The sequence below is a fragment of the Alosa pseudoharengus genome, unplaced genomic scaffold (assembly GCF_046254945.1).
Source record: "Alosa pseudoharengus isolate Yale_2024_CS ecotype anadromous, Long Island Sound unplaced genomic scaffold, YU_APseudo_1.1 YU_APseudo_1.1_scf_21, whole genome shotgun sequence".
In the NCBI taxonomy this organism is placed as follows: Eukaryota; Metazoa; Chordata; class Actinopteri; order Clupeiformes; family Clupeidae; genus Alosa; species Alosa pseudoharengus.
Genome location: NW_027468674.1, coordinates 21,371,130 through 21,396,333, shown reverse-complemented (window position 1 = coordinate 21,396,333; position 25,204 = coordinate 21,371,130). Strand labels below are relative to the sequence as shown.

Here is a 25,204-nt window from a genome sequence, read left to right as displayed (position 1 = left end):
CTTTACAGTACAGATATTTGACTGCAGTTCGACGAAGCAGCAGAAACGTTCGAAAATTATGAGGAGAGACTTTTACAAATTTTTTCTGCTAACAAGATTGAGCTGTATTTTTGTCAGTAGTTGGACCAAAGAACTTTGCCTTGCTGAAGGATTTGATTTCTCCTAAGGGTTTCAATGAACTCTCCCTCAAATTTGCTAGAAACATTGCGCAATTTTTACACGCCAAAGAAGAACGTATTGGCGGAAAGATTTGCTTTTAGAAGCCGACGACAACAGGCTGGAGAGAACTTCGTAGATTACATTGCTAGCCTAAAAAGGCTAGCGTCTACATGCGATTTCGGCGCGAGCCTTGAGGAGCAGCTCCGAGATCAGTTTGTGTGTGGAACATCTAGCCAAGGGCTGCGTCGAAAGTTACTGAATGCCGCCATTGGCGAGGGACTAACATGGCAAAAGATGGTCGAATTAATGAACAATTTCGAATGCACAAATTCGGGACTGGACAGTATGCAGAGGGGGCGGTCGTCTGTGCATCTGCGAACAGACCACGTCGGAGTGCGGAGACCATGAGAGCCCAGGACTGAACGGAACCAGAGGGAGATCAGCGACAGTCAGCAGGAATGCTACAGGTGCCTTGGGAAAGGACACGGACCAGGGAACTGCCGCTTCAAAGACTTCCAGTGTCGTGGATGTGGAAAGAATGGGCATCTGGAGCGAGCCTGCCGGAATCGGGGTTCCACCGCTGGAAAGGACCGGGGGATGCGGTTTTCGGAACATTCATCTGCACGCCCGCCTCGGACCAAAGGGGGGGCGGAGGTGAACTTTGTGGACCAGGCAGACGCAACTAGCGAATCAGAGCCAGAGACTCACTCTACTGAACAGCGGACTGATATGAGACTGTATACAGTAAAGACTGTGAGTGAGTATGTGAAGCCTTACAATGTGATGGTAAAATGTAATGGTGTTAGAATGTACATGGAGGTAGATACCGGGGCAGCGATGTCAGTTATCTCAGAGAACTTGTATCGATCTAAACTGAAGAGAGTGACCTTGCAACCGTGTGACATTACATTAAGAACATACACTGACCAACCGTTAGCCTTGTTAGGTAAAATCGTAGTGAATGTGCAATAGAGTGGTGAAGTCCCGCCCCTTCCGTTTGCCTCCATGGGACCTATCTTTCAAAAAAAATTGAATGGCAGTCTATGGCGAAAAAGAAATTATTTTCTGGTCCCGGTTGACTTGTGCCTTGAATTACCCATATGATGTTTGTCAATTTTAAAGACAAATTTTCATGTAAAGACATTTGCAGTTTGTTTCGTAACTATTGAATTACAACATTGTGAAAGATCGTAATTCCAACGACTACAAACCCATCAGTCGCGCTAGTGACGTTAGCTCATTCACAGCCACACTAGATTGTACAAGCATACCAGCAACAGGTCTTAATTGGGCTTTCCTTGCCGAAGAAAATACCATGAGTCAGAGGATTAAACACATCAGGTAAGTTGTATTCGTCCATAGACTGTACATTACATACTGTTAAGTGACATAGCAGGCAGCAAGATGCAACCGTTAACTAGCATAACAGCTCTTATCGTTTCATTACGTTGGTGACGTACATCGTTCGAGACAGAGATGTAGTCCACTGAGTGGATTCGCACAAAACCAACATAACTTTTGAAGTCTATCGAACAACAGTACTTTCTTGACGTGAAAAATTATCTTTTAAATTCACACACATCATATGTGAAATTTGTGGCACAATTCAAACTGGACCAAAAAATAATTGTTATCTCTCCATTAACTCCCGTTCATAATTTTTTGAAAGATAGGTCCCATGGATCGGAAGTAGAAGGGGCGGGACTTCACCACTCTATGTGGGAAGCAGCAATTACTGTTGCCCTTGCTAGTGGCAAGGCACCCGCGCTCATGGGCCGTGATTGGATTTGAGTGCTCAATTTAGATTGGTCAAAAGTGAATCGCGTTGCCGTATCTGACCCAGTGGAACAAGTGTGCTCAGAGCACAAAGCAGTGTTCAGCACAGAGCTAGGACGCGCTAAAGGCGTCACTGCATCCTTACGTGTAGCACCGGATGCTAAACCAAAGTTTTGTAAAGCCAGACCAGTGCCTTATGCACTGCGCGAAATCGTGGAGAAAAAGTTAATCGAGCTCGAACAACAGGGAATAATCTCTCCTGTAAGACATAGTGAGTGGGCTGCGCTGCTTGTGTGCATTCCGAAACGAGACGGATCTGTGCGCATTTGCGGAGATTATAAGGTGACAGTTAATCAGTGGCTCGATGTTGATCAATACCCACTTCCAAAACCGCAGGATTTATTCTCCACCTTAGCAGGTGGAAAGCATTTCACAAAGCTTGATTTGACACAGGCTTACACTCAGCTAGAAATGGATGAGAAAAGTAAACCGTTTCTCACTACCAATACACACAGGGGCCTATATGTGTGCAACCGCCTGCCATATGGGGTCGCTAGCGCGCCCGCTATATTCCAACGCACTATGGATGAAGTGTTGCAAGGGCTTGATGGCGTAGTGTGTTACCTAGACGATATTCTGATAACGGGAACAGATACCCATACACATCTGCATAACTTGAAACAAGTGTTACAGAGACTAGAAGAACATGGGCTTAGGCTTAACAAAGAGAAATGCGCTTTCTTTCAGAGTAGTGTGGCCTACCTCGGGCATGTAATTGATGCCGAGGGGGTGCATCCAATTAAAGAGAAAACTGAGGCTATTGACAAAGCTCCTGTGCCGAAAAATGTGACAGAATTGAGGTCATACTTAGCCATGCTCAATTACTATGGCAAATTCATACCAAACTTGTCCAGTGAAATTAAGCCCATGACGGAGCTTTTACACAAAGATAAAGAATGGAACTGGACAAGAAAATGTTGAGGCGTTTGAACGTACCAAAGCACAGCTGGTAGCCGCGCCAGTGCTTACACATTATGATCCTAACTTGCCTGTAATTCTGGCATGTGATGCTACGCCTTACGGCATAGGTGCTGTGATATCACATCAGCTCCCAGACAACAGTGAGAAACCTATAGCGTATGTGTCTAGAACACTCACTAAAACAGAAGTCAACTATTCTCAAATAGAGAAAGAAGCTCTTAGCATTATTTTTGGGGTGAGCAAGTTTAACGACTATCTGTATGGACGAAAGTTTACACTGTTCACCGACCACAAACCACTCCTAAAGATACTTGGCCCTAAAACTGGTGTGCCTACGTTGGCAGCAGCTGGGCTGCAGAGGTGGTCATTAATTTTAGCAGCATACCAGTATACGTTATAAGCCATCTTTACAACATGCAAATGCGGATGCATTATCACGTTTACCACTAAAGACACAAGAGAGGGACTCAGAGTATAGCTCTGTGTTTAGGGTCTCTTTCTTGGATAAAGTACCAGTGTCTTCACACGAGATCGCGAAATAGACGATGACTGATACAGTACTACAGAGAGTGAAACGCTTCACGTTGAATGGCTGGCCAAAGTATTTGAAAGATGAGGAGCTAAGGCCATATTTTATCAGAAACACTGAGCTGACGGTGTGATGTGGGGTTTTCGGGTGATTATACCAGAGGTGTTAAGACCAAAAATGTTAAGTGAATTGCATGAAAACCACCAGGGAATGGTAAAGATGAAGGCATTAGGCCGTAGTCATTTTTGGTGGCCCAATTTGGATTCTGACATAGAATCACTTGTAAACAATTGCCAGACCTGTCAGTTGAACAGAAACCAACCTGCCACAGCTCCTGTTCACAACTGGAGCTGGCCTAATCGCCCATGGCAGAGGATACATATAGATTATGCACAGAAAGGAAAGTTCAACTTTTTAGTGGTCACAGACAGCTACTCTCGTTGGCCAGAAGTAGCTCTGATGAGTAGCACCACATCTGAAAAGACCATAGAGGTTTTGAGGGGATACTTTGCCACTTGGGGTCTGCCAGACGAACTTGTGTCCGATAATGGACCACAATTTGTATCTGTTGAATTTGAAACTTTCCTGAGAAATAATGGTGTAAAACACATTAAGAGTTCTCCTTATCACCCAGCGTCTAATGGGGCTGCAGAGCGTTTGGTGCAGAACCTGAAAAACGCTCTGGAAAAGGGACAGAGTAGCAACATGACATTGCAGCACTGCATCCACAACTTTTCATTCTGTTATAGGAGCACGCCACAGTCTACTACGGGGAAAACTCCTGCAGAATTGTTTCTGAGACATCAATTCAAAACCAGGTTGTCTCTCACTAAACCAAGTTTCAGAGATTCCATGCAACAGAAACAGGACAGTGAACAATTAAAGCAAGCGGACAAATTAGACAAGGTCAGACACTTTCTACCAAAGCAAAAAGTTTTGGTTCGAAACCACAGGGGAGGGGAAGGTGTTAAATGGGTGCCTGGGTGCATTGTAAAGGCACTGGGTCCGGTTACATATCTAGTGAAAGTGTATGGAAAGGTGTATAAGAGGCATGTTAATCAAATGATCAATACGGTAATTGATAATGTGTACAGTGAATCTGATGATGATGAATTGAGGGTTGTTCAAAATGTGCCGAATGCATGTGTGACTGTAAATGTCACAGAATCCACTGAGGGAGTGGAGCAAGAAAGTTCCAGTGATACTGCTCTCTCTTCCGTTGCAGAAGGGACTCAGAGGCCGCAGCGGCAGAGGAAGCCACCTGATAGATTAAATCTGTGAACTCAGTTGTTATGACAATGTAATGTGTGAAAAGATGTTCTGTAAAAAAAGAAAAAGAAAGAAAAGAAAAAATGTATATTGTTTGTACTGTAAATGTATTGAGTTCAGATCTCAGGGGAGGAGTGTAGTGTATGGAGATACACTAATAAGTAAACGGTGTATTTAATGTTAAATGTATTTGTTATGTGACCCTTGACCTCAGGTGTTATTGGAGGCTGCCGTTGCATAAAGGTAAGCGCGCCACTCTGGTTATGAGTTCTAGTGTGTGCTGTCGCTATCCATGTTACCTCAGTTAGCAAATAAAGAGGAAGATCCAAAGAACACATATCGTTGAATATTGCAGTCCTTTTGTAGATACACGACAGGGTCAACATAAAAAAACTAAAAAAATTAAATTAAACTTGCTGATTAATGGGTTCAAGGAACCACCTGTGGAATATCCATCCTTGTCTCAGCTCAAATTTTATTTTAAGTTCACGTTAAGATCTTAAAAATAGCCAAGGCTAGGCCTACTCAGTTTTTCTCCCCAAAGGCTACTCTTTATCTTGCCTTATTTCTCCTCATTTCGAATGTTGCCTTTTAGGGTACTTATTTTATTTAAACATTAGGCCTAGGCCTACAATCTTTTATTTCTTGAATTTCCCCTTGGGGATCAATAAAGTATCTATCTATCTATCTATCTCCATCCATCCATCTATCCTAATATTATACATACACATAGGGTGATATCAGGTAAAATGGGCCATCAGCTAAAATGGGCCATTTAAGGTTTGGGGGTCCCAGCCCCTCTGGAATTTAGAGCCTGGAATTTATGACTGCAAAGGATTTCAGACTGTTGTCATAACTGTGCTTGACAAGTAACAGGCGATTTGATTGGGTTATGGTTGCTATGGTGGGCGGGGCAATAGTTCAAATCAAAACTGCACCAGAAAGCTGCATGGTAAGTAGCCTGGCATATCAAATCTAACTAAACTATTATAAGGATGATAAATCTATAAAAAACAAACATGCACATAAAAAAACTGCATAATATCTGTCTTGATGGCATCCACCAGAAATAATGCTGTTAGTTTACCTTAACCCACTGAGGTAAAATGGGCTACATGGTTTCAGCTAAAATGGGCCATCCTCTGTGTCACTCACAAACACACATACACATGTGTGTGAGGGTGTGTGTGTGTGTGTACACACACACATGCACATACGCATTCACCCACACACTCGCACACCAACCAACGCACACACATGCACGGACACAAACACACGTACACACACACACACTCACCATGACCCCCGCCGCCTCCCCCAGTAATAATGGTGGTTGACATTTACAGTGAGTATGGCAAATGCGAATGAAGTGAGAGGAGAGGAGAGTAGGAAAGAGAGAGGAAATGAGAGGAGGAAGGATGAGAGAGGAGACAAGCAGAGAGGAGAATAATGATATCAATGTTTTAATTTTTAATATATCAGTTACCAGTTTTGTATGAATTTTTGTAATTTGCGCATTTCGTTCAAAATGTGTTGTTCACACACACACACACACACATACTGATCTGTCACTGATCTATTCACTGATCTGTGCTGTTCCAAAAAGGTCTTTTTTAATTGCACATTTGAATATGTGAGTTTGCACCCAAAATGTGTTTTTTTTAATGGCACATATAAATATTGTGTTTTGAAATTAAAATTGATGATAAATTACCATTCCCTTTGCATTTTGACTGGCCGAATGCTTACCTGAAACAGCTGGCCCATTTTACCTTAGATGCTGGCCCATTTTACCTAAAACTGCTTATGCAAAAAAAGTTGGCACAGTTGATGTTTCAAGAACTGTAGGGCCTAAATAATTATATTTTATGACATAATTTCAACACAAAATTATCAAAAACAGTCATTAGTAATCATAAAAACACTTGGAAAAGGCATATATAGTATTATATTATTTTCCCAACTGATTTACCAAAAAGTGGCCCAATTTAGCTGATATCACCCTATACATAGCCTAAACACGCACGTTAAACATTATGATGCTCCGGACCTTTGCTTGAGGAAATTTTCCGTAACTGGACCTCGCTGAAGATTAATTGAATACCCCTGCTATATACCGTCACTTAAGAAGACGTTTGAAGATAAGAAAGAGGTCGAGTACGCTAAGAAAGTGAGGAAATGTGTAAATATTAAATAACATATAAGCCTACAGTATATTTTGACGCAGCACAGACTAAACCACATGTTCCTTTCTCTGTTTTTATCTCATAGGCCTAATAAAATATAGACTATTCTGTTTTTATCTCATAGGCCCTATAATAATATAGACTATTCTGGCAACGTCTCATTTCATAACTTGATTGCATTTTTGTCCGCTTTTAATCACATTATCACGGCCTTTAAATGTACGCTATTTTGCACGCTAAACTCTGATTCATCACAAGTCAACACAATAAAGAATGGGAATGTAAGTTGGTTAATGTATTCTAACTTGTAATTTCCCTGTATGTCCTGTTGGTGATCTCAGTGAGAAGTGCCTGTTAAGATGCTCTTAGCTGATAACGAGAACTCTGGAGCACTCGTAGATCTACGAGTATTTTCACGACGCTCTAAAGCTACGATGGTTTTGGGAAACAGTCAGCAAATCTTAAGATGTTCGTAAGAGGGACTTTACGATGCTCTTAGGCTTACGATACTTTTGGGGAACTGGGCCCTGGCACACATCTTGGATTGATGAGAATTAAACATATTTCCTCAACTAGGATTTCTTAGGACTTTTAGTATGTTGTTCTGGACACCTCATAGAAATGATCTATGCTGAAAAAAAATCTTTTACAATTAATTGTATTTTTAGCTCCAAAATGAGTTACTTTGCCTGGACCATAGAGTCAAAATGTGCAGGACAACATCCAGAGGACAAAGCTACCAGATGGAAAAAGACAGAATCTACCTTGATCGAAATCACTCGACCATTTTCTGTTGCCTTACAACACGCACATGGATGGTGTGGATTTGGTGGACCAGTGCCTGGCTACTAATGCCAACAGAAGAAAAAATAAGAGGTGGTACATGCGCATATTTTTCCATTTTTTGGATCTGGTATGTGTGAATGCATGGTGCCTTTACCAGAGAAAAAATGCAACAGCAAAATCAGATCTTTTGAGTTTCAAAGCGTCAATAGCACAAGGTCTCATCAATGCTGGGACTCCAAAGAGAAGGCATCAGGTGAATACTGTCCATGAGGTGCGGTATGGGATTGGGCAGCACTGGCCAAGAAGTGCACCCATCAAGAATGCCATGAGGTGGCACTTTGAGAGGTGCCAAAGGAAGACCAGATTCATCTGTGTCACATGTCAGGTCTCACTCTGTCCTGACTGCTTTGAAGGCTTTCACTCAAGATAGAGGAGTTTTTTGGGGGGAAAAATCAGCTTGAAATATTTATCGGAACTCCCCCTATTACCGTCGGTCCCGTATTTCCGCCGTCTTGCGTGTGTCACTTAATATCCATTTCTATACAAACCAAGACGGCGGACTCCTAAAGAAACGCAACCACCCACACCATAGATGTATCTAAATTAGCTATGTACCAAAAATGACATTTTACCGTGACTCGAAGAGCTGTAAACAGTGTTGTAAGGCTGCGTGTACACAGGGACGGATCATGGCTTGTGCCAAGTGTGCACGTGCACAGGGGCCTTCAGCCAATGGGGGCCCTCGGATTTAAAAAAAAATTGCCATGGATTTAGGCTAGATTATGCCCGGTGCTTCTGTCTGTTAATTTGCGGCACAACTGAATGGTGTTATGGAACCGCGGACCGAAAGAAAAATAAACTAAATGTTTTCCTGATCAATAAATACTTCTTAATTCATAAAATATAGAGGCATAACATTAGGTGGAAGTGGTACGCTATGAGTGCTCATTCAATGTGTATACGTGTTTGCGAAAGTGAAACTGACCCACTCGTGGGTAGGTGAATGAAGTGGATTCCTGCAATGTTCATGAAAACAGCATAGCGATTGGATAGCCTAATAAATCGCGACTTGTTGTAGGCCTAACAGTAGCTTATATCGTAGCAAATAGCCTATGGCGATGCCGATGACAGATAGGCCTACACTTATTTCACTCGTCTCGCTGGAGTGAGCGCATAATGTGGGCTGTTGCGCAAAGAAATTAATTAGGGAGATGATCTGCATCTCCATTTACCAAACGCTATAGTTTTGCATATATAGTTTAGCATAGTTTTAACATCTCCACTGTTAACGTGAAATATGTCTCCATGTAAGGTAGTGTCAAGCTACCCTGGAAATCCAGAGTTCTCGCGAGAGCACAATTTGAATTGTGCCCACAAGATACTCTGGGTGCATTCAGAGCACCTCGGAATGACAAGGACCGCCCCCATGGCTACTTTGTTTTTCCGACAGCAAGTGTTCAAGTGCTTTGCCATCGAATGTGTGACAAACACGGATGCCACAACAAAGGTTAAAACATACACTCACTAATCCTAAACAAACAACTGTATTTGCTTAAAATATAGTGGAAGATGCTCGTGAAAGAAAGATATGCAGCTTTTCAAGTGATAAAAAGGGCAAATTCCCAAGTTCACATTAAAACTGTTGGACATGAAAGGCCACATGGAATAGGCTGGAATGGGGCTAGATTTTGCTAACAGAGTTGCCCAGTTAGGCTCGTCATCATTTTTGTCGTCACGTTGTAGTTCGTTTGTAGTCCATGTGGCCTTTATTGCCCTTCTATGCTTTTATTAGGGGTCCGAGCAGCGTAGCTGCAGGAACCCTATTGTTTCTGTACCGTTCATTTTTTGGCCAAAATTCTGTAAAAGTCATACTGCAGCCTAAACCGTAACTCCAAAACTCTTGAAATTTTGGGGTACTGCACCCAAAGGTGGCGCTATTGAAAAAAAAAAGTTAATTATGCTTATTTCTCCTTACCAGATTCACCTAGACTCAAAATTCTTTCAGAATATTAATCTCTAAACTCAGATGCATCTTTTTGGCCCTGGTCTTATGGTCTACAAATGTTTACTTTTTCCACAATTTCATGGAAAAGCCGAACATTATAAAAAGTTTCACACTCTTCAAAAATAATCGAATCTTCACCAAAATTCTTACAGACAATGTTTAGACCAAGCCTCACAAAAGTTATCACTCAGAATTTTGATATTTTGTTCCATTTCAGAGATATAGGCCAATAAAGTTAGACCACTTAGGCCTTTTTTCCTAGATCACCTATATTCCTATAAACCGTAAGTCCTAGAAACTTGACATTTTCAAGTATTGTTACCAGTACCCCCCACTACCCATAACCCAAATTTGGGGTACTGCACCCAAAGGTGGCGCTCTTGTCAAAAACGCTCATTTCTCCTTACCAGATTCACCTAGACTCAAAATTATTTCATCATATTAATCTCTACATTCAGATGCATCTTTTTCACCCTGGTCTTATGCTCTAAAAATGTTTACTTTTGCCACAATTTCAGAGAAAAGCCAAACATCATAAAAAGTTTCACAGGCTTCAAAAATTATCAAATCTTCACCAAAATTCTCACAGACAATGTTTAGACAAAGCCTCACAAAAGTTATCAAAATAATTTGGATACGTTGTTCCATTTCAGAGATATAGGCCAATAAAGTTCGACCACTCAGCCCATTTCTCCTATATCACCTATATTCCTATATGAGTAATTTTTTTTTCTTGGATAACAACCATACAACCATCATTAGGTGGATACCATTAACAGTGCACATTTTCAGATATGTACTCTTTTTTATAAAGCCCTTAATTCTATTGTCAAATGTATGCTAGGAATTTTCTTGATGTTGTGTGTTTGCCAACACACATTTTCACCATTTGAATGTGACTGCTCAATGTGTATGATTGTCAGTGGCTGAGTGGGATAATGCCTAGTGCTGGTGTTTGTTAGGTTGAGAGTTCGAATCCTGCTAGAGCTTTAGGCTCAAGATGCACATGCTATTGGTTATTGAAGATTCACACTATTGAACAGCACCTGAATGACATCAGACAATTAACATTCACACTCATTAGTTGCCAAGAATCAGAATGCCGACACACTCTATGACATATAGGGTGAACTTCTTTGTTTACTATTTTTCCTTCATCATTAAGTCTATCATATTTATATTTCATCCATTACTGTTCTTCTCTATAAATGTCTAATTGCCCCAGAATATCCAAAAGTTTTCAGGTGTACTCTTTCAGGAAAGCCCTTCATTTTATTGTCAAATGTATACTTGGAGTTTTTCTTGTGTGTTTACCAACACACATTTTCACCATTTGAATGTGACTGCTGAATGTGTATGATTGTCAGTGGCAGAGTGGGATAATGCCTAGTGCTGGTGTTTGTTAGGTTGAGAGTTCGAATCCTGCTAGAGCTTTAGGCTCAAGATGCACATGCTATTGGTTATTGAAGATTCACACTATTGAACAGCACCTGAATGACATCAGACAATTAACATTCACACTCATTAGTTGCCAAGAATCAGAATGCCGACACACTCTATGACATATAGGGGAACTTCTTTGTTTACTATTTTTCCTTCATCATTAAGTCTATCATATTTATATTTCATCCATTACTGTTCTTCTCTATAAATGTCTAATTGCCCCAGAATATCCAAAAGTTTTCAGGTGTACTCTTTCAGGAAAGCCCTTCATTTTATTGTCAAATGTATACTTGGAGTTTTTCTTGTGTGTTTACCAACACACATTTTCACCATTTGAATGTGACTGCTGAATGTGTATGATTGTCAGTGGCAGAGTGGGATAATGCCTAGTGCTGGTGTTTGTTAGGTTGAGAGTTCGAATCCTGCTAGAGCTTTAGGCTCAAGATGCACATGCTATTGGTTATTGAAGATTCACACTATTGAACAGCACCTGAATGACATCAGACAATTAACATTCACACTCATTAGTTGCCAAGAATCAGAATGCCGACACACTCTATGACATATAGGGGAACTTCTTTGTTTACTATTTTTCCTTCATCATTAAGTCTATCATATTTATATTTCATCCATTACTGTTCTTCTCTATAAATGTATAATTGCCCCAGAATATCCAAAAGTTTTCAGGTGTACTTTTTCAGGAAAGCCCTTCATTTTATTGTCAAATATATACTTGGAGTTTTTCTTGTGTGTTTACCAACACACATTTTCACCATGTGAATGTGACTACCCAATATGTAGGATTGTCAGTGGCTCAGTGGGATAATGCCTAGTGCTGGTGTTTGTTAGGTTGAGGGTTCGAATCCCCGGTAGTGCTTTAGGCTCTAGCTCGAATACTATTGGTTATTGAAGATTCACACCATTGAACAGCACCTGAATGACATCAGGCAATCAACATTCACACTCATCAGTTGCCAAGAATCAGAATGCCGAGACACTCTATGACATTCAGGGGAACTTCTTGTTTTACTATTTTTCCTTCATATTTATCATATTTATCTATCATATTTATATTTAATCTATTAGTGTTCATCTCTACAAATGTCTAATCGCCCCTCCATGCTTGGAGTTTTTCTTGTGTGTTTACCAATACACATTTTCACCATGTGAATGTGACTGGCCAACATGTAAGATTGACAGTGGCTCAGTGGGATAATGCCTTGTACTGGTGATCCTTAGGTTGAGAGTTCAAATCCCACTTGAAGCATTAGTGGGTTGTGGATGTTAGCATACTATAATAGAATGCTGTTGGGTTGTGGAGGTTAACACACTATAACATTACAGCTACTTGTCAATATGGACTTGTAGTGCAAGGCAAGTATTACTGTATAATTATAAGCTGTAGCCTATAATTATTTGTTATTCTTATAATATTTGTCATTTCTTATACATATTTAGTCGGCTCTTCCACTTGACAGAACAACTCTATATCGGTTAAGGATGTCACGCATGAAACAATGCTGCAGAAACACGAAAATACGACTTTGAGTTTAGTAGGCTATAATTTTCAGTTCCTGTTTATCTATTGCACAATGGGTAATAATTTAAAGGAATCGTGTTGCAGTCTTGTAAATAGTGACCCTGCAAGATCCCTAGTCATTGCAAAATCATAGTCTGTGACTTAAAACTCTACTACTTGTCTTTAGATGTGAGAGGGTCTGAGACTGTAGTCTTTCAAAAATCTTTTCCAAATCTTTGCAAATCTTTCCAAAGTTTACCTGCTGGGAAACCCTGTAGCTCCGGAGCAGGGGCTCAGACCAGGATAAATTGTTTGCTCGCCCTCAGTTCGCTCTTTTGTTCATCTCAACCCAGCACTCCAGTGTGTCCTGCTCTGTGTGCGTCTTTAAGTTAACGTAAGTCATCACTTTAATCACCCTCACTATGACTTTTGTGATGTTTATCAGTTTGTAGAGTAGCTCTGCCATCATGTGTAAAGTTAAGGTCTTTGTTTGTTGGTTTGGTGTGTTGGAGTCCCATGTGAGAGATGATTAGGTGATGTTGGTTGACTTGGGATGTCAAGTATTGTTTAGTTGTACCTTATATAGCCATATGATTTCAGTTTATTGTTCAAATGTCAATTGGTTTGTTTGTGAGTTGGGATCTGTACTGATTTACCCCATTTCACTGATTACTCCATTTTCTGTTTGTTTCCTCTTTGATGCAGCACACATACAAGTAAAGAACAAAAGAACAGATGAATTGAAACTCAAATAAAGTTAACTTGTGTTGCACCGAAACCTGCCATCTCCGTGTCATCACTCCATACCATTGAGCCTTCTGAGTCACACCATTGAACAGCACCTGAATGACATCAGGCAATTAACATTCACACTCATTACACACTGCTGGTGTTTGTTAGGTTGAGAGTTCGAATCCTGCTAGAGCTTGAAGCTCAAGATGCACATGCTATTGGTTATTGAAGATTGACACCATTGAACAGCACCTGAATGACATCAGGCAATTAACATTCACACTCATTAGTTGCCAAGAATCAGAATGCCGACACACTCTATGACATATAGGGGAACTTCTTTGTTTACTATTTTTCCTTCATCATTAAGTCTATCATATTTATATTTCATCCATTACTGTTCTTCTCTATAAATGTCTAATTGCCCCAGAATATCCAAAAGTTTTCAGGTGTACTCTTTCAGGAAAGCCCTTCATTGTATTGTCAAATGTATACTTGGAGTTTTTCTTGTGTGTTTACCAACACACATTTTCACCATGTGAATGTGACTGCCTATTATGTCGGATTGTTAGTGGCTCAGAGGGATAATGCCTAGTGCTGGTGTTTGTTAGGTTGAGAGTTCGAATCCTGCTAGAGCTTTAGGCTCAAGATGCACATGCTATTGGTTATTGAAGAGTCACACCATTGAACAGCACCTGAATGACATCAGGCAATCAACATTCACACTCATTAGTTGCCAAGAATCAGAATGCCGACACACTCGAAGACATATAGGGGAACTTCTTTTTTACTATTTTTCCTTCATCATTAAGTCTATCATATTTATATTTCATCCATTACTGTTCTTCTCTACAAATGTCTAATTGTCCCAGAATTTCCAAACGTTTTCAGGTGTACTCTTTCAGGAAAGCCCTTCATTTTATTGTCAAATGTATACTTGGAGTTTTTCTTGTGTGTTTACCAATACACATTTTCACCATGTGAATGTGACTGGCAAAGATGTAGGATTGACAGTGGCTTAGTGGGATAATGCCTTGTACTGGTCATCCTTATGTTGAGAGTTCAAATCCCACCTGAAGCATTAGTGTTAAAATACTGTTGGGTTGTGGAGGTTAGCACACTATAACATTACAGCATTACAGCTACTTGTCAATATGGACTTGTAGTGCAAGGCAAGTATAACTGTATAATTATACGCTGTTTATCTTATTGACTCCGACACAGAACCCACCACCACAAATACAATTCAATTCTGTGGGAAACACTGCCTTCCATTATCAAACCCTTCATCTTATCCACAACAAATAAATAGTCCTGTAGAATCAAGTATTGTTAGAATACTGTTGGGTTGTGGAGGTTAGCACACTATAATGTTACAGCACAGGGTAATCCTAATTTTATGCATCAAATTTATTCCAATCCAACTCAAAAGTTTTGAACGACACAAAGTGAAGGTTTTATCCAGATCAAAACCAAGAATAGATTATGTGATCTAATCCAATTTCAGGATCCTTGTTTCCCTTTGAACAACCCATTTTCAAGATTTGATCCAATCCGATAGCTGAAATCCGGTAACTGAAATCCGATCACGTTTCTTTTGAACAATTGTGCCCAAACAATCAAAGCATATGTAAAACTAAAAAGCTATGCTATCATGTTCGTTTTGCTCGGACCCCGTAAATCACCGCTTGCGGTTATATTTTGTTATTATTGTTTGGTTTTGTTTATGTAAAGCACATTGAATGACCTCTGTGTATGAAATGCGCTATATAAATAAACTTGCCTTGACTTGACTTAACAAAGCGGCAACCGAGTTATGATAAAATGTCCAGATAAAATGTCCAGATTGTGCGTTTTCATGAGTTTCACGATCGTCATATATTTCATTTCCATTCATCACAGAGTTCCAAAATCACATAATAAGGTGTGTTAGAGTGTCTAGTTTCGTAATTTAAAAAAAAAGCTAAAAACGTAATATTACGTTTTTGGCACTCAACGCATGGGAAGGAAAAACGTAATATTACGTTTTTGGCACTCAATGAGTTAAAGGTTGTATCAGTGATTTCAGGCCCAAAAAAGGCACAAACATGAATGATCACATTCATCTAATCTTTCCTAATGATCCACTAGCTGTCTGCCCCATAAGCAGGACGTCAAAAAAACGCGTCTCTGTAGGCAGCCTAGGCTCCGAGATCTGTACACAAAAACAATGGCTACCAACAATGGTTGGCAACCCACTCAAAGGTAAAATTAAGTAGGCCCTATTTCAACCAATAACCGACAAGATGCGCGTTTAGGAGAGTTTTAATTGCACGGGAAGGAGGGGGAGGGAGTAGCGAGCTAGCTCTCTGTTTTGTTTGAACATCAACAGAAGTGACGTATCCCCGCTATCGCTGATACAACGTTTAAAGTTACGTTTCTCCTCTCCTGTGTAGTTTGTGGCACAGCTCCTCTCAGCAGCAGGATAGTTGGAGGACAAAATGCCTCTGTTGGGAGCTGGCCCTGGCAGGTCAGCCTTCAGAGACCCTATGGTCACGTGTGTGGAGGCTCCCTCATCAACAAGGAGTGGGTGCTGTCTGCTGCACACTGCTTCAGCAGGTGAGGGGCCACTGCATCTTTCTTCTACAGTAGTACATGTTTGTTGCTCCTTATATTGATCATATTCACCAACAGACAGTCAATGTTTTCATGACTTTGTGAAAGGAGGGCAAGGCTTCTGGTGACTGTACCTGGACCACATGACACGATGACAATTACATGCAGTTTATGGTTCTCCCTGTTCATCTATTCCCCCTTCAGTGCCAGCACAAGTGGGTGGACTATCCGTCTGGGTCGACAGTCCTTGTACGGTTCTAACCCAAATGAAGTGTCTAGAACTGTGGCTGAGATCATTCTACATCCTAATTATGATGCCTCCACACATGAGAATGACATGGCTCTGCTCCGGTTGAGCAGTGCTGTCTCCTTCAGCGACTACATCAGACCTGTTTGTCTGGCGGCCAGCGGCAGCATTTTCCACCAGGGAACAGACAGCTGGGTCACTGGCTGGGGAAACATCAAAGAAGGAGGTGACAGTTCTTGCTGTTCTTATAATATGTGAATAATGCATTTGCTTTTATCAATCTCACAAAACTGAGCACTATTTTGCCAATCACTAACTATCTTAGTACTGTCATAACATCATCAGTATTTTCAGTAATTATTTCAACTTGTCCCCTTATACTTGACTCTTTGACTGCTGTCCTCCTCCCTGCTCTCTCAATCTCTGCTCTTTCAGAGCCTCTTCCAAACCCAGGGGTTCTTCAGGAAGTGGAAGTTCCTGTGGTTGATAACAAAGTGTGTGATGAGCTCTTCACATCTACAGAAATCACAGAAAACATGATATGCGCTGGACTTCGTGAAGGAGGAAAAGACTCCTGTCAGGTATCTGGATTTCTTCCAACATTACTGATCTGTTGGAATGATTAACCCGGTCCATGCACCACCCTATAATAATTGCATCAATATTTCTGTTGTGAAACAATACCCTTTGGTTTGAGAACTGGTCAACAATTGATTAGGTTACTGTCTTGAGTCATAGGCTACTTCTCTCCCAAATCAGCACATAGATTAACAGAAAGACAATTTTCACACATTTTCATTTCCTTTCAACAGGGTGACTCAGGTGGTCCAATGGTGATGAAAGAGGACTCTGTGTGGGTCCAGTCTGGGGTGGTTAGCTTTGGGATAGGCTGTGCTCGACCTGACCTACCTGGGGTCTACGCCAGGGTCTCCCGTTATGAGGACTGGATCAACTCCCACATCAGCAGTGACCCACCAGGCTTCGTGCAGGTCATCACCCGGACCCCACTGCTTCCTGTTTCCACTGCAGCCAACACACCGAACAGCAGAGACGGTTAGTGCGGTTCAGTTATTCAAAACATTATGATACAAATCAGACCTAATCTGCTCATCATGGTGGTTGCAACTACACAATTCACAAGAATTATGAAACTTTTGGATGAACTGTCTTAGCAATTTTTTGACAAGTTGTTGTGAGTCCCAACAGTTTTGTCCAGATTTCAAAACATAGTCAGACTCTGACAGTCTATTTATGTTACACTTGAAACTGTCTGAATATAAAGTATAACATTATAAAGATTTCCTCACTACAACATTTATGCTTGTACCATATATCCACAGCCAGACTCTTTTTTAACCACAAAACTCTCACTTAGTAATTTAAATTAATATGAAAAGACAAGATGAACAGATTTTAGAGTTGCCAACAAAGTCACTTATTTTGTGTCTAGTTTGTGCCGCAGTTCCTTTCGGCAAAATAGTTGGTACAGTGGTAGTGACAGTTTGTTACTACAGTCTTCATTAAAGTTACGTTTCTCCGCTTCTGTGTAGTTTGTGGCACAGCTCCTCTCAGCAGCAGGATAGTTGGAGGACAAAATGCCTCTGTGGGGAGCTGGCCATGGCAGGTCAGCCTTGAGAGACCCTACGGTCACGTGTGTGGAGGCTCCCTCATCAACAAGGAGTGGGTGCTGTCTGCTGCGCAGTGCTTCAGCAGGTGAGGGGCCACTGCATCTTTCTTCTACAGTACACGTTTGTTGCTCCTTATATTGATCGTATTCATCAGCAGACAGTCAATGTTTTCATGACTTTATGAAAGGAGGGCAAGGCTTCTGGTGACTGTACCTGGACCACATGACACGATGACAATTACATGCAGTTTATAGTTCTCCCTGTTCATCTATTACCCTTCAGTGCCAGCACAAGTGGGTGGACTATCCGTCTGGGTCGGCAGTCTTTGTATGGTTCTAACCCAAATGAAGTGTCTAGAACCGTAGCTGAGATCATTCTACATCCTAATTATGCGGCCTCCACATATGAGAATGACATGGCTCTGCTCCGGTTGAGCAGTGCTGTCTCCTTCAGCGGCTACATCAGACCTGTTTGTCTGGCGGCCAGCGGCAGCATTTTCCACCAGGGAACAGACAGCTGGGTCACTGGCTGGGGAACCATCAAAGAAGGAGGTGACAGTTTTTACTGTTCTTGTAATATGTGAATAATGCATTTGCTTTGATCAATCTCAAAATACTGAGCACTATTTTGCCAATCACAAATTATCTTAGTCCTGTCATAACATCATCAGTATTTTCAGTAATTATTTCAACTCGTCCCCTTATACTTGACTCTTTGACTGATGTCCTCCTCCCTGCTCTCTCAATCTCTGCTCTTTCAGAGCCTCTTCCAAACCCAGGGGTTCTTCAGGAAGTGGAAGTTCCTGTGGTTGATAACAAAGTGTGTGATGAGCTCTTCACATCTACAGAAATCACAGAAAACATGATATGCGCTGGACTTCGTGAAGGAGGAAAAGACTCCTGTCAGGTATCTGGATTTCTTCCAACATTACTGATCTGTTGGAATGATTAACCCGGTCCATGCACCACCCTATAACGATTGCATCAATATTTCTGTTGTGAAACAATACCCTTTGGTTTGAGAACTGGTCAACAATTGATTAGGTTACTGTCTTGAGTTATAGGCTACTTCTCTCCCAAATCAGCACATAGATTAACAGAAAGACAATTTTCACACATTTTCATTTCCTTTCAACAGGGTGACTCAGGTGGTCCAATGATGATGAAAGAGGACTCTGTGTGGGTCCAGTCTGGGGTGGTTAGCTTTGGGATAGGTTGTGCTCGACCTAACCTACCTGGGGTCTATGCCAGGGTCTCCCGTTATGAGGACTGGATCAACTCCCACATTAGCAGTGACCCACCAGGCTTCGTGCAGGTCATCACCCCTACCCCAATGCTTCCCGTTTCCACTGCAGCCAACACACCGAACAGCAGAGACAGTAAGTGCGGTTCAGTTATTCAAAACATTATGATACAAATCAGACCTAATCTGCTCATCATGGTGGTTGCAACTACACAATTCACAAGAATTATGAAACTTTTGGATGAACTGTCTTAGCAAGTGTGTTTGTAGTGTGTAGCAAACTGTTTTTGACAAGTTGTTGTGAGTCCCAACAGTTTTGTCCAGATATCAAAACATAGTCAGACTCTGACAGTCTATTTATGTTACACTTGAAACTATCTGAATATAAAGTATAACATTATAAAGATTTCCTCACTACAACATGTATGCTTGTACCATATATCCATAGCCAGACTCTTTTTAACCACAAAACTCTCACTTAGTAATTTAAATTAATATGCAAAGACAAGATGAACAGATTTTAGAGTTGCCAACAAAGTCACTTATTTTGTGTCTAGTTTGTGCCGCAGTTCCTTTCGGCAAAATAGTCAAGTCAAGTCGGCTTTATTGTCAATTTCTTTACATGCACTGGTCATACAAAGAATTGAAAATAGTTGGTACAGTGGTAGTGACAGTTTGTTACTACAGTCTTCATTAAAGTTACGTTTCTCCTCTTCTGTGTAGTTTGTGGCACAGCTCCTCTCAGCAGCAGGATAGTTGGAGGACAAAATGCCTCTGTTGGGAGCTGGCCCTGGCAGGTCAGCCTTCAGAGACCCTACGGTCACGTGTGTGGAGGCTCCCTCATCAACAAGGAGTGGGTGCTGTCTGCTGTGCAGTGCTTCAGCAGGTGAGGGGCCACTGCATCTTTCTTCTACAGTACAGGTTTGTTGCTCCTTATTGATCATATTCACCAACAGTCAATGTTTTCATTGACTTTATGAAAGCAGGGAAAGGCACCTCTGTAAAGTAAATTAAAGTATTTTGATTTGTTTGTACATCCATACTTGCTTTGTGCTGGCAAAGTAAAGATTTGTTCACAAACCGTCTTAATGATATTAAACTTTAACTTGTTAAGTGACCTTGGGTCACTCAGCACCCTTTTAACACCCAAATGTCTTGAAAATGGTTGGAATCATTTGTGCAATGCTTGTGCATGTTTGTGCAGGCGAAATAAACATTTGTGCAGCATTATTTTTCAAGTTATTGAACATTATTTGCTTACTGAATGATATTACTCAGCATCCCCTTATTACCCAAATGACTCCAAAATAGTTGTAATCATCTTTCAAAGTTTACAATACTTTGGCTTGTCTATAGTAGGGACATTCACCACACTATCACAAAAGTATAATTATATTTTGAGCATTGTCAATGGTATAAAATAGCGCTTGTTTTTTGACGTGTTAGCTTGCCCCGCATACTTCCATTGTAGAGGTCTTCTAGAACTTCATTGCTAATGCAAACAACAGTCTTGCTCAAAACTCCACCAATTGACATAATTTTGCTCTCAAACGAAAGTTTGAACTTGGCATATCTAACATAAATGGGGCCTAGGAGTATTCCTTTAATAACATAAGAAAGAATGATGCACACATGTTTATTTTGACTAAACAAACATCCACAAATGATTACAACTATTTTGGAGTCATTTGGGTTGTTAATGGGATGCTGAGTCAAACAAGTTAAAGTTTAATATCTTTAAGACGGTTTGTGCACAAATTTTATTTTGCCTGCACAAATGTGCACAAACAAATTTATTCATATTTTCATCATATGCGGTGCCAACTTCACAGAGATGGGAAAGACTTGTGATGACTGTACACCATGACAATTACATCCAGTTAATGGTTCTCCCTGTTCATCTATTCCCCCTTCAGTGCCAGCACAAGTGGGTGGACTATCCGTCTGGGTCGACAGTCCTTGTACGGTTCTAACCCAAATTTAGTGTCTAGAACCGTAGCTGAGATCATTCGACATCCTAATTATAATGCCTTCACATATGAGAATGACATGGCTCTGCTCCGGTTGAGTAGTGCTGTCTCCTTCAGCGGCTACATCAGACCTGTTTGTCTGGCGGCCAGCGGCAGCATTTTCCACCAGGGAACAGACAGCTGGGTCACTGGCTGGGGAACCATCGAAGAAGGAGGTGACAGTTCTTGCTGTTCTTATAATATGTGAATAATGCATTTGCTTTTATCAATCTCACAAAACTGAGCACTATTTGCCAATCACTAACTATTTTAGTACTGTTGTAACATCATCAGTAATTATTTCAACTTGTCCCCTTATACTTAACTCTTTGACTGCTGTCCTCCTCCCTGCTCTCTCAATCTCTGCTCTTTCAGAGTCTGTTCTGTACCCAGGGGTTCTTCAGGAAGTGGAAGTTCCAGTGGTTGATAACAAAGTGTGTGATGAGCTCTTCACATCTACAGAAATCACAGAAAACATGATATGCGCTGGCCTTCGTGAAGGAGGAAAAGGCCCCTGTCAGGTATCTGGATTTCTTCCAACATTACTGATCTGTTGGAATGATTAACCCGGTCCATGCACCACCCTATAACGATTGCATCAATATTTCTGTTGTGAAACAATACACTTTGGTCTTGAGTCATAGGCTACTTTTCTCCCAAATCAGCACATAGATTAACAGAAAGACAATTTTCACACATTTTCATTTCCTTTCAACAGGGTGACGCAGGTGGTCCAATGGTCAACAAAGAGGACTCTGTGTGGGTCCAGTCTGGGGTGGTTAGCTTTGGGATAGGCTGTGCTCGACCTAACCTACCTGCGGTCTATGCCAGGGTCTCTCGATATGAGGACTGGATCAAATCCCACATCAGCAGTGACCCACCAGGCTTCGTGCAAGTCATCACCCCTACCCCACTGCTTCCTGTTCCCTCCAGTGGGACCAAAGTCAAATGCTCATTCTGCCTCTACATCCTTCTGTCTTTTCTCCTCCTCCCTCTCCACTGATTGGAAATCCTTGTTTATAACAGGAGCACAGGGCTTTAACATTCTGAATTATAAGTAATGTATTGGCTAAATATAGCATCTGTATATTTCTTTCATTTCTATGATGCATGTAGTAATGATGCATTTATGATATGCTATGTTTATTACTAAATATCATTCTCCTGTAAAATATATCCTGAAGTAAATACAATTTTGCTAATATAACAACTTACTAACTGTTTCATATTTATTAATATCCTATCAGCAACATACTTAAATTGATCAACATGGATCACATTATTAAAAAATCAACCTCCAATGTATTACCAAAGACAGCTTATACAAATTAAAAAAACTCAAACAAAGCCTCTTTCTCAGCCATCATTGAAAGCACAGGCTTCTCTCCTCATCCATAACAGTTTGGTAGGGTAGTGCAGACTGTCAAAAACACAGAAAACTGGCTGCATTGTCAATACATTATTCAAGATTCATCTCTGGTTCCGTGTGCCATAATCACGGTCTCTTCCAGCTGATGCCCTCCAGGGGGCACTACTGGTCCTTGCCGTGTAAAATATCCGGCTTCCAATACATTTTTTCCAACTACAATAAGGTCTCTGAATACATTCTGACCTTGACCAGGAAACCTACACTTAAAACGACAACAAAGAACAACATGGCTGTAAATAAAGCCTATTCATATTCATATCCATATTCAGGGATGGGCACAAATACATCAAAATGTATTTCCAGAGCCCGTCTACAGAGAGCCTCCCCACTCTATTAATCCCATACAAACCGAATTTGGCTGCAGTTCACCAGAGTTCACCTAGATGGCGATCGCGGGCGAGTCCAAAATACATGGGGTCCTATGGAGCTACATCATAGGGCTTAGGCCTACCGCGATTCTGTCCATGCCCACCGCTGAAGTTGGACGCTGTTGAAGCAACGCACACACATATAATTATCGTTGGTCGGCGGCTTTCCCCCTCGCCGACCAAAAAAAAAAAAAAAAAATCAACGTGTCCAACAAGGGAAGGGCCGAGCCGAGCTTTGACCGAAGGCAGCGAATCCAATCGTCAGCGCAGCCACACTCACTAGCTTGCTCCACAGGTAGCCTACGCTCCGATGTAAACAATGAGACCCGTTCTCCCCTGGTCACCCGTCGCTCCCTCTCCGTTTCCGACCACACCTCAAGCAGACAAAAAGAGCAGCACTCACAAACATGCAGAGCAAAGGCCAGCCCACTCATTCATAATAAGGGAGAATGGGTTAGGCCTACTTTCCTTTTGCTGGCGTTTAACATGCATCTGATAGCTGTTCCCCTCCGTTCAGGCAACGCGATTCCAACGTAGCGATCTCCCTTTGAAACAAGAACAACTGTCAAGGCCCAGACAGCTAAACCCTGGCCCATTCACACAAATTAGAGTAGCAATAATAACTTCCATTGAGTCGGCGTGTAAGACGCATCCTCTCAGCCAGCACGCAGTAGACCAGTCTCGTTCCACTGTGCCTCCAGACCCGCTTCAATAAGCAATCAACCCGTGAGTCCCCCAGTCCAATCAGCCAATTCAACCCATTACGGCGGAATAGTCCACAGCAGTCCAGGGCCGACGTGACAGTCAATTGAAACAGACACACCCACTCCCAACTAGAGACATAACCAAGCATCAGGGGGCCTCCAGAGAGCCCCCCCCCCAATAATCGGGGGCCCAGAATTATTGTCTGTCATAGGGCCCAAATTATCTAGAAGCACCCCTGCCTGGCCATTGTAATTGTGATTACTTGTGTCACTTGTGAGGTCACATGTTGTCAGTAAAAGGTGTGGCCAAAAGGAGTGCCATTATATAGATTGATTGAATGAGCAGATTACTTCAACTCTACATCATTGGTCTGCCATGGAGGCATCAAGGACATGGATCCTTGCTGCATTTGTTATCATGAATTTCAAATGTAAGTGTCTCATTTTCATGTCTTTTGAACTTTTGATTTTGGGAATAGATGTTATCACAGGTGTGAGTGAATGAGTGATCTACTCTCACTGATCAGAGAGTGAGGTGTCTTGCCATAGAGTATATGTTGGTAAACATCTATACTGGGTGTCTGTAGAAGTTAAGTATCCCCTAGACTGTCATCTGGTATAATGATGTATTATACAAATACATAAAAACTACTATTTGGGGTTGATTTGCGGTAGTTTATCACATTTGTCATGTTACTATAACTCTTGTGACACCTTGCATGTAATATGTTCTAATCATTTGTCAGATGTGGCACTATATCAAGGATACAAGGATACAAGGAAGTTTATTGTCACATGCATATAGTTGGATGTAAGAAATGCAGTGAAATTATGTCTGGTGTCAGCCTATTTGTGCATTTATGGGGGTGGGGTGGGGGGTAAAAAGTGCAGAAGAAGAGGGGTTTAGTAGATTAAGTGGCAAGGGCTGCATAAGAAAAGTGTGGGGGGGGGGGGCACCAACAAGGAGCACCCAAGAGCAACAGGGGCAAAGAAAAACTCCCTTACCAAGGAAGAAACCTTGGGCAGATCCACGGCTCAAGGGGCTAACCCAACTGCCAGGGGTCTTGGTGTGTGTGTTGGGGGGATGACACTATGGGATAGTGTGCTGTGTATGTGGGGAGAGGGCAGTGTGCAATATGTGTGTTGGAGAAGCTTCCTCATGAGACAATGTGCTGTGTATGGGGGGGGGGGGGGGGGGCAGTGTGCTGTATGTATGTTGGGGATGTGTGTTGGTCGGAGAAGCTTCCTGATGAAATAATGTGCTGTGAATGTAGGGGAGAGGGGCAGTGTACTGCAAGTATGGTGAAGGGACTTACTATTGCAAGCAGAGTAGGCTACTGTATGTATGATGTATGTGAGTGATGACAGTGAAGATGTGGGTGGGAGGGGAGTGGAGCAGTGACTGTGTGTATGTGTGTGTGTGTGTGTAGTGTGTATGTGGGTAGGTGGGGGCAGTGTGCTGTAAGTATGTAGAGGATGTGTGTTGAAGAAAATCCTGAAGACAATGTGCTGTGGAGGGGGGGGGGGCAGTGTGCAGCAAGTAGAGGAGACTTACTGTAGCAAGCAGTGTGCTGTATGTAATGTACAGTATGTGAGG

General features: G+C 41.6%; 1 protein-coding gene across 1 annotated transcript in view; it reads left to right on the top strand.

Moving 5' to 3' along the window:
• LOC143138257 (transmembrane protease serine 9-like) overlaps window positions 1–22,109 on the top strand; it is a 33,356-nt gene extending 11,247 nt beyond the window's left edge. The window contains exons 4-15 of the mRNA XM_076298756.1: window positions 15,821–15,983; window positions 16,185–16,453; window positions 16,663–16,808; window positions 17,040–17,280; window positions 17,778–17,940; window positions 18,138–18,406; window positions 18,616–18,761; window positions 18,993–19,233; window positions 19,821–19,983; window positions 21,014–21,282; window positions 21,482–21,627; window positions 21,825–22,109. Of these exons, the coding sequence (XP_076154871.1) occupies window positions 15,821–15,983; window positions 16,185–16,453; window positions 16,663–16,808; window positions 17,040–17,280; window positions 17,778–17,940; window positions 18,138–18,406; window positions 18,616–18,761; window positions 18,993–19,233; window positions 19,821–19,983; window positions 21,014–21,282; window positions 21,482–21,627; window positions 21,825–22,109 (2,501 nt within the window). The remainder of the gene's footprint in view (window positions 1–15,820; window positions 15,984–16,184; window positions 16,454–16,662; window positions 16,809–17,039; window positions 17,281–17,777; window positions 17,941–18,137; window positions 18,407–18,615; window positions 18,762–18,992; window positions 19,234–19,820; window positions 19,984–21,013; window positions 21,283–21,481; window positions 21,628–21,824) is intronic.
• The last annotated feature ends 3,095 nt before the right edge of the window (window positions 22,110–25,204 follow it).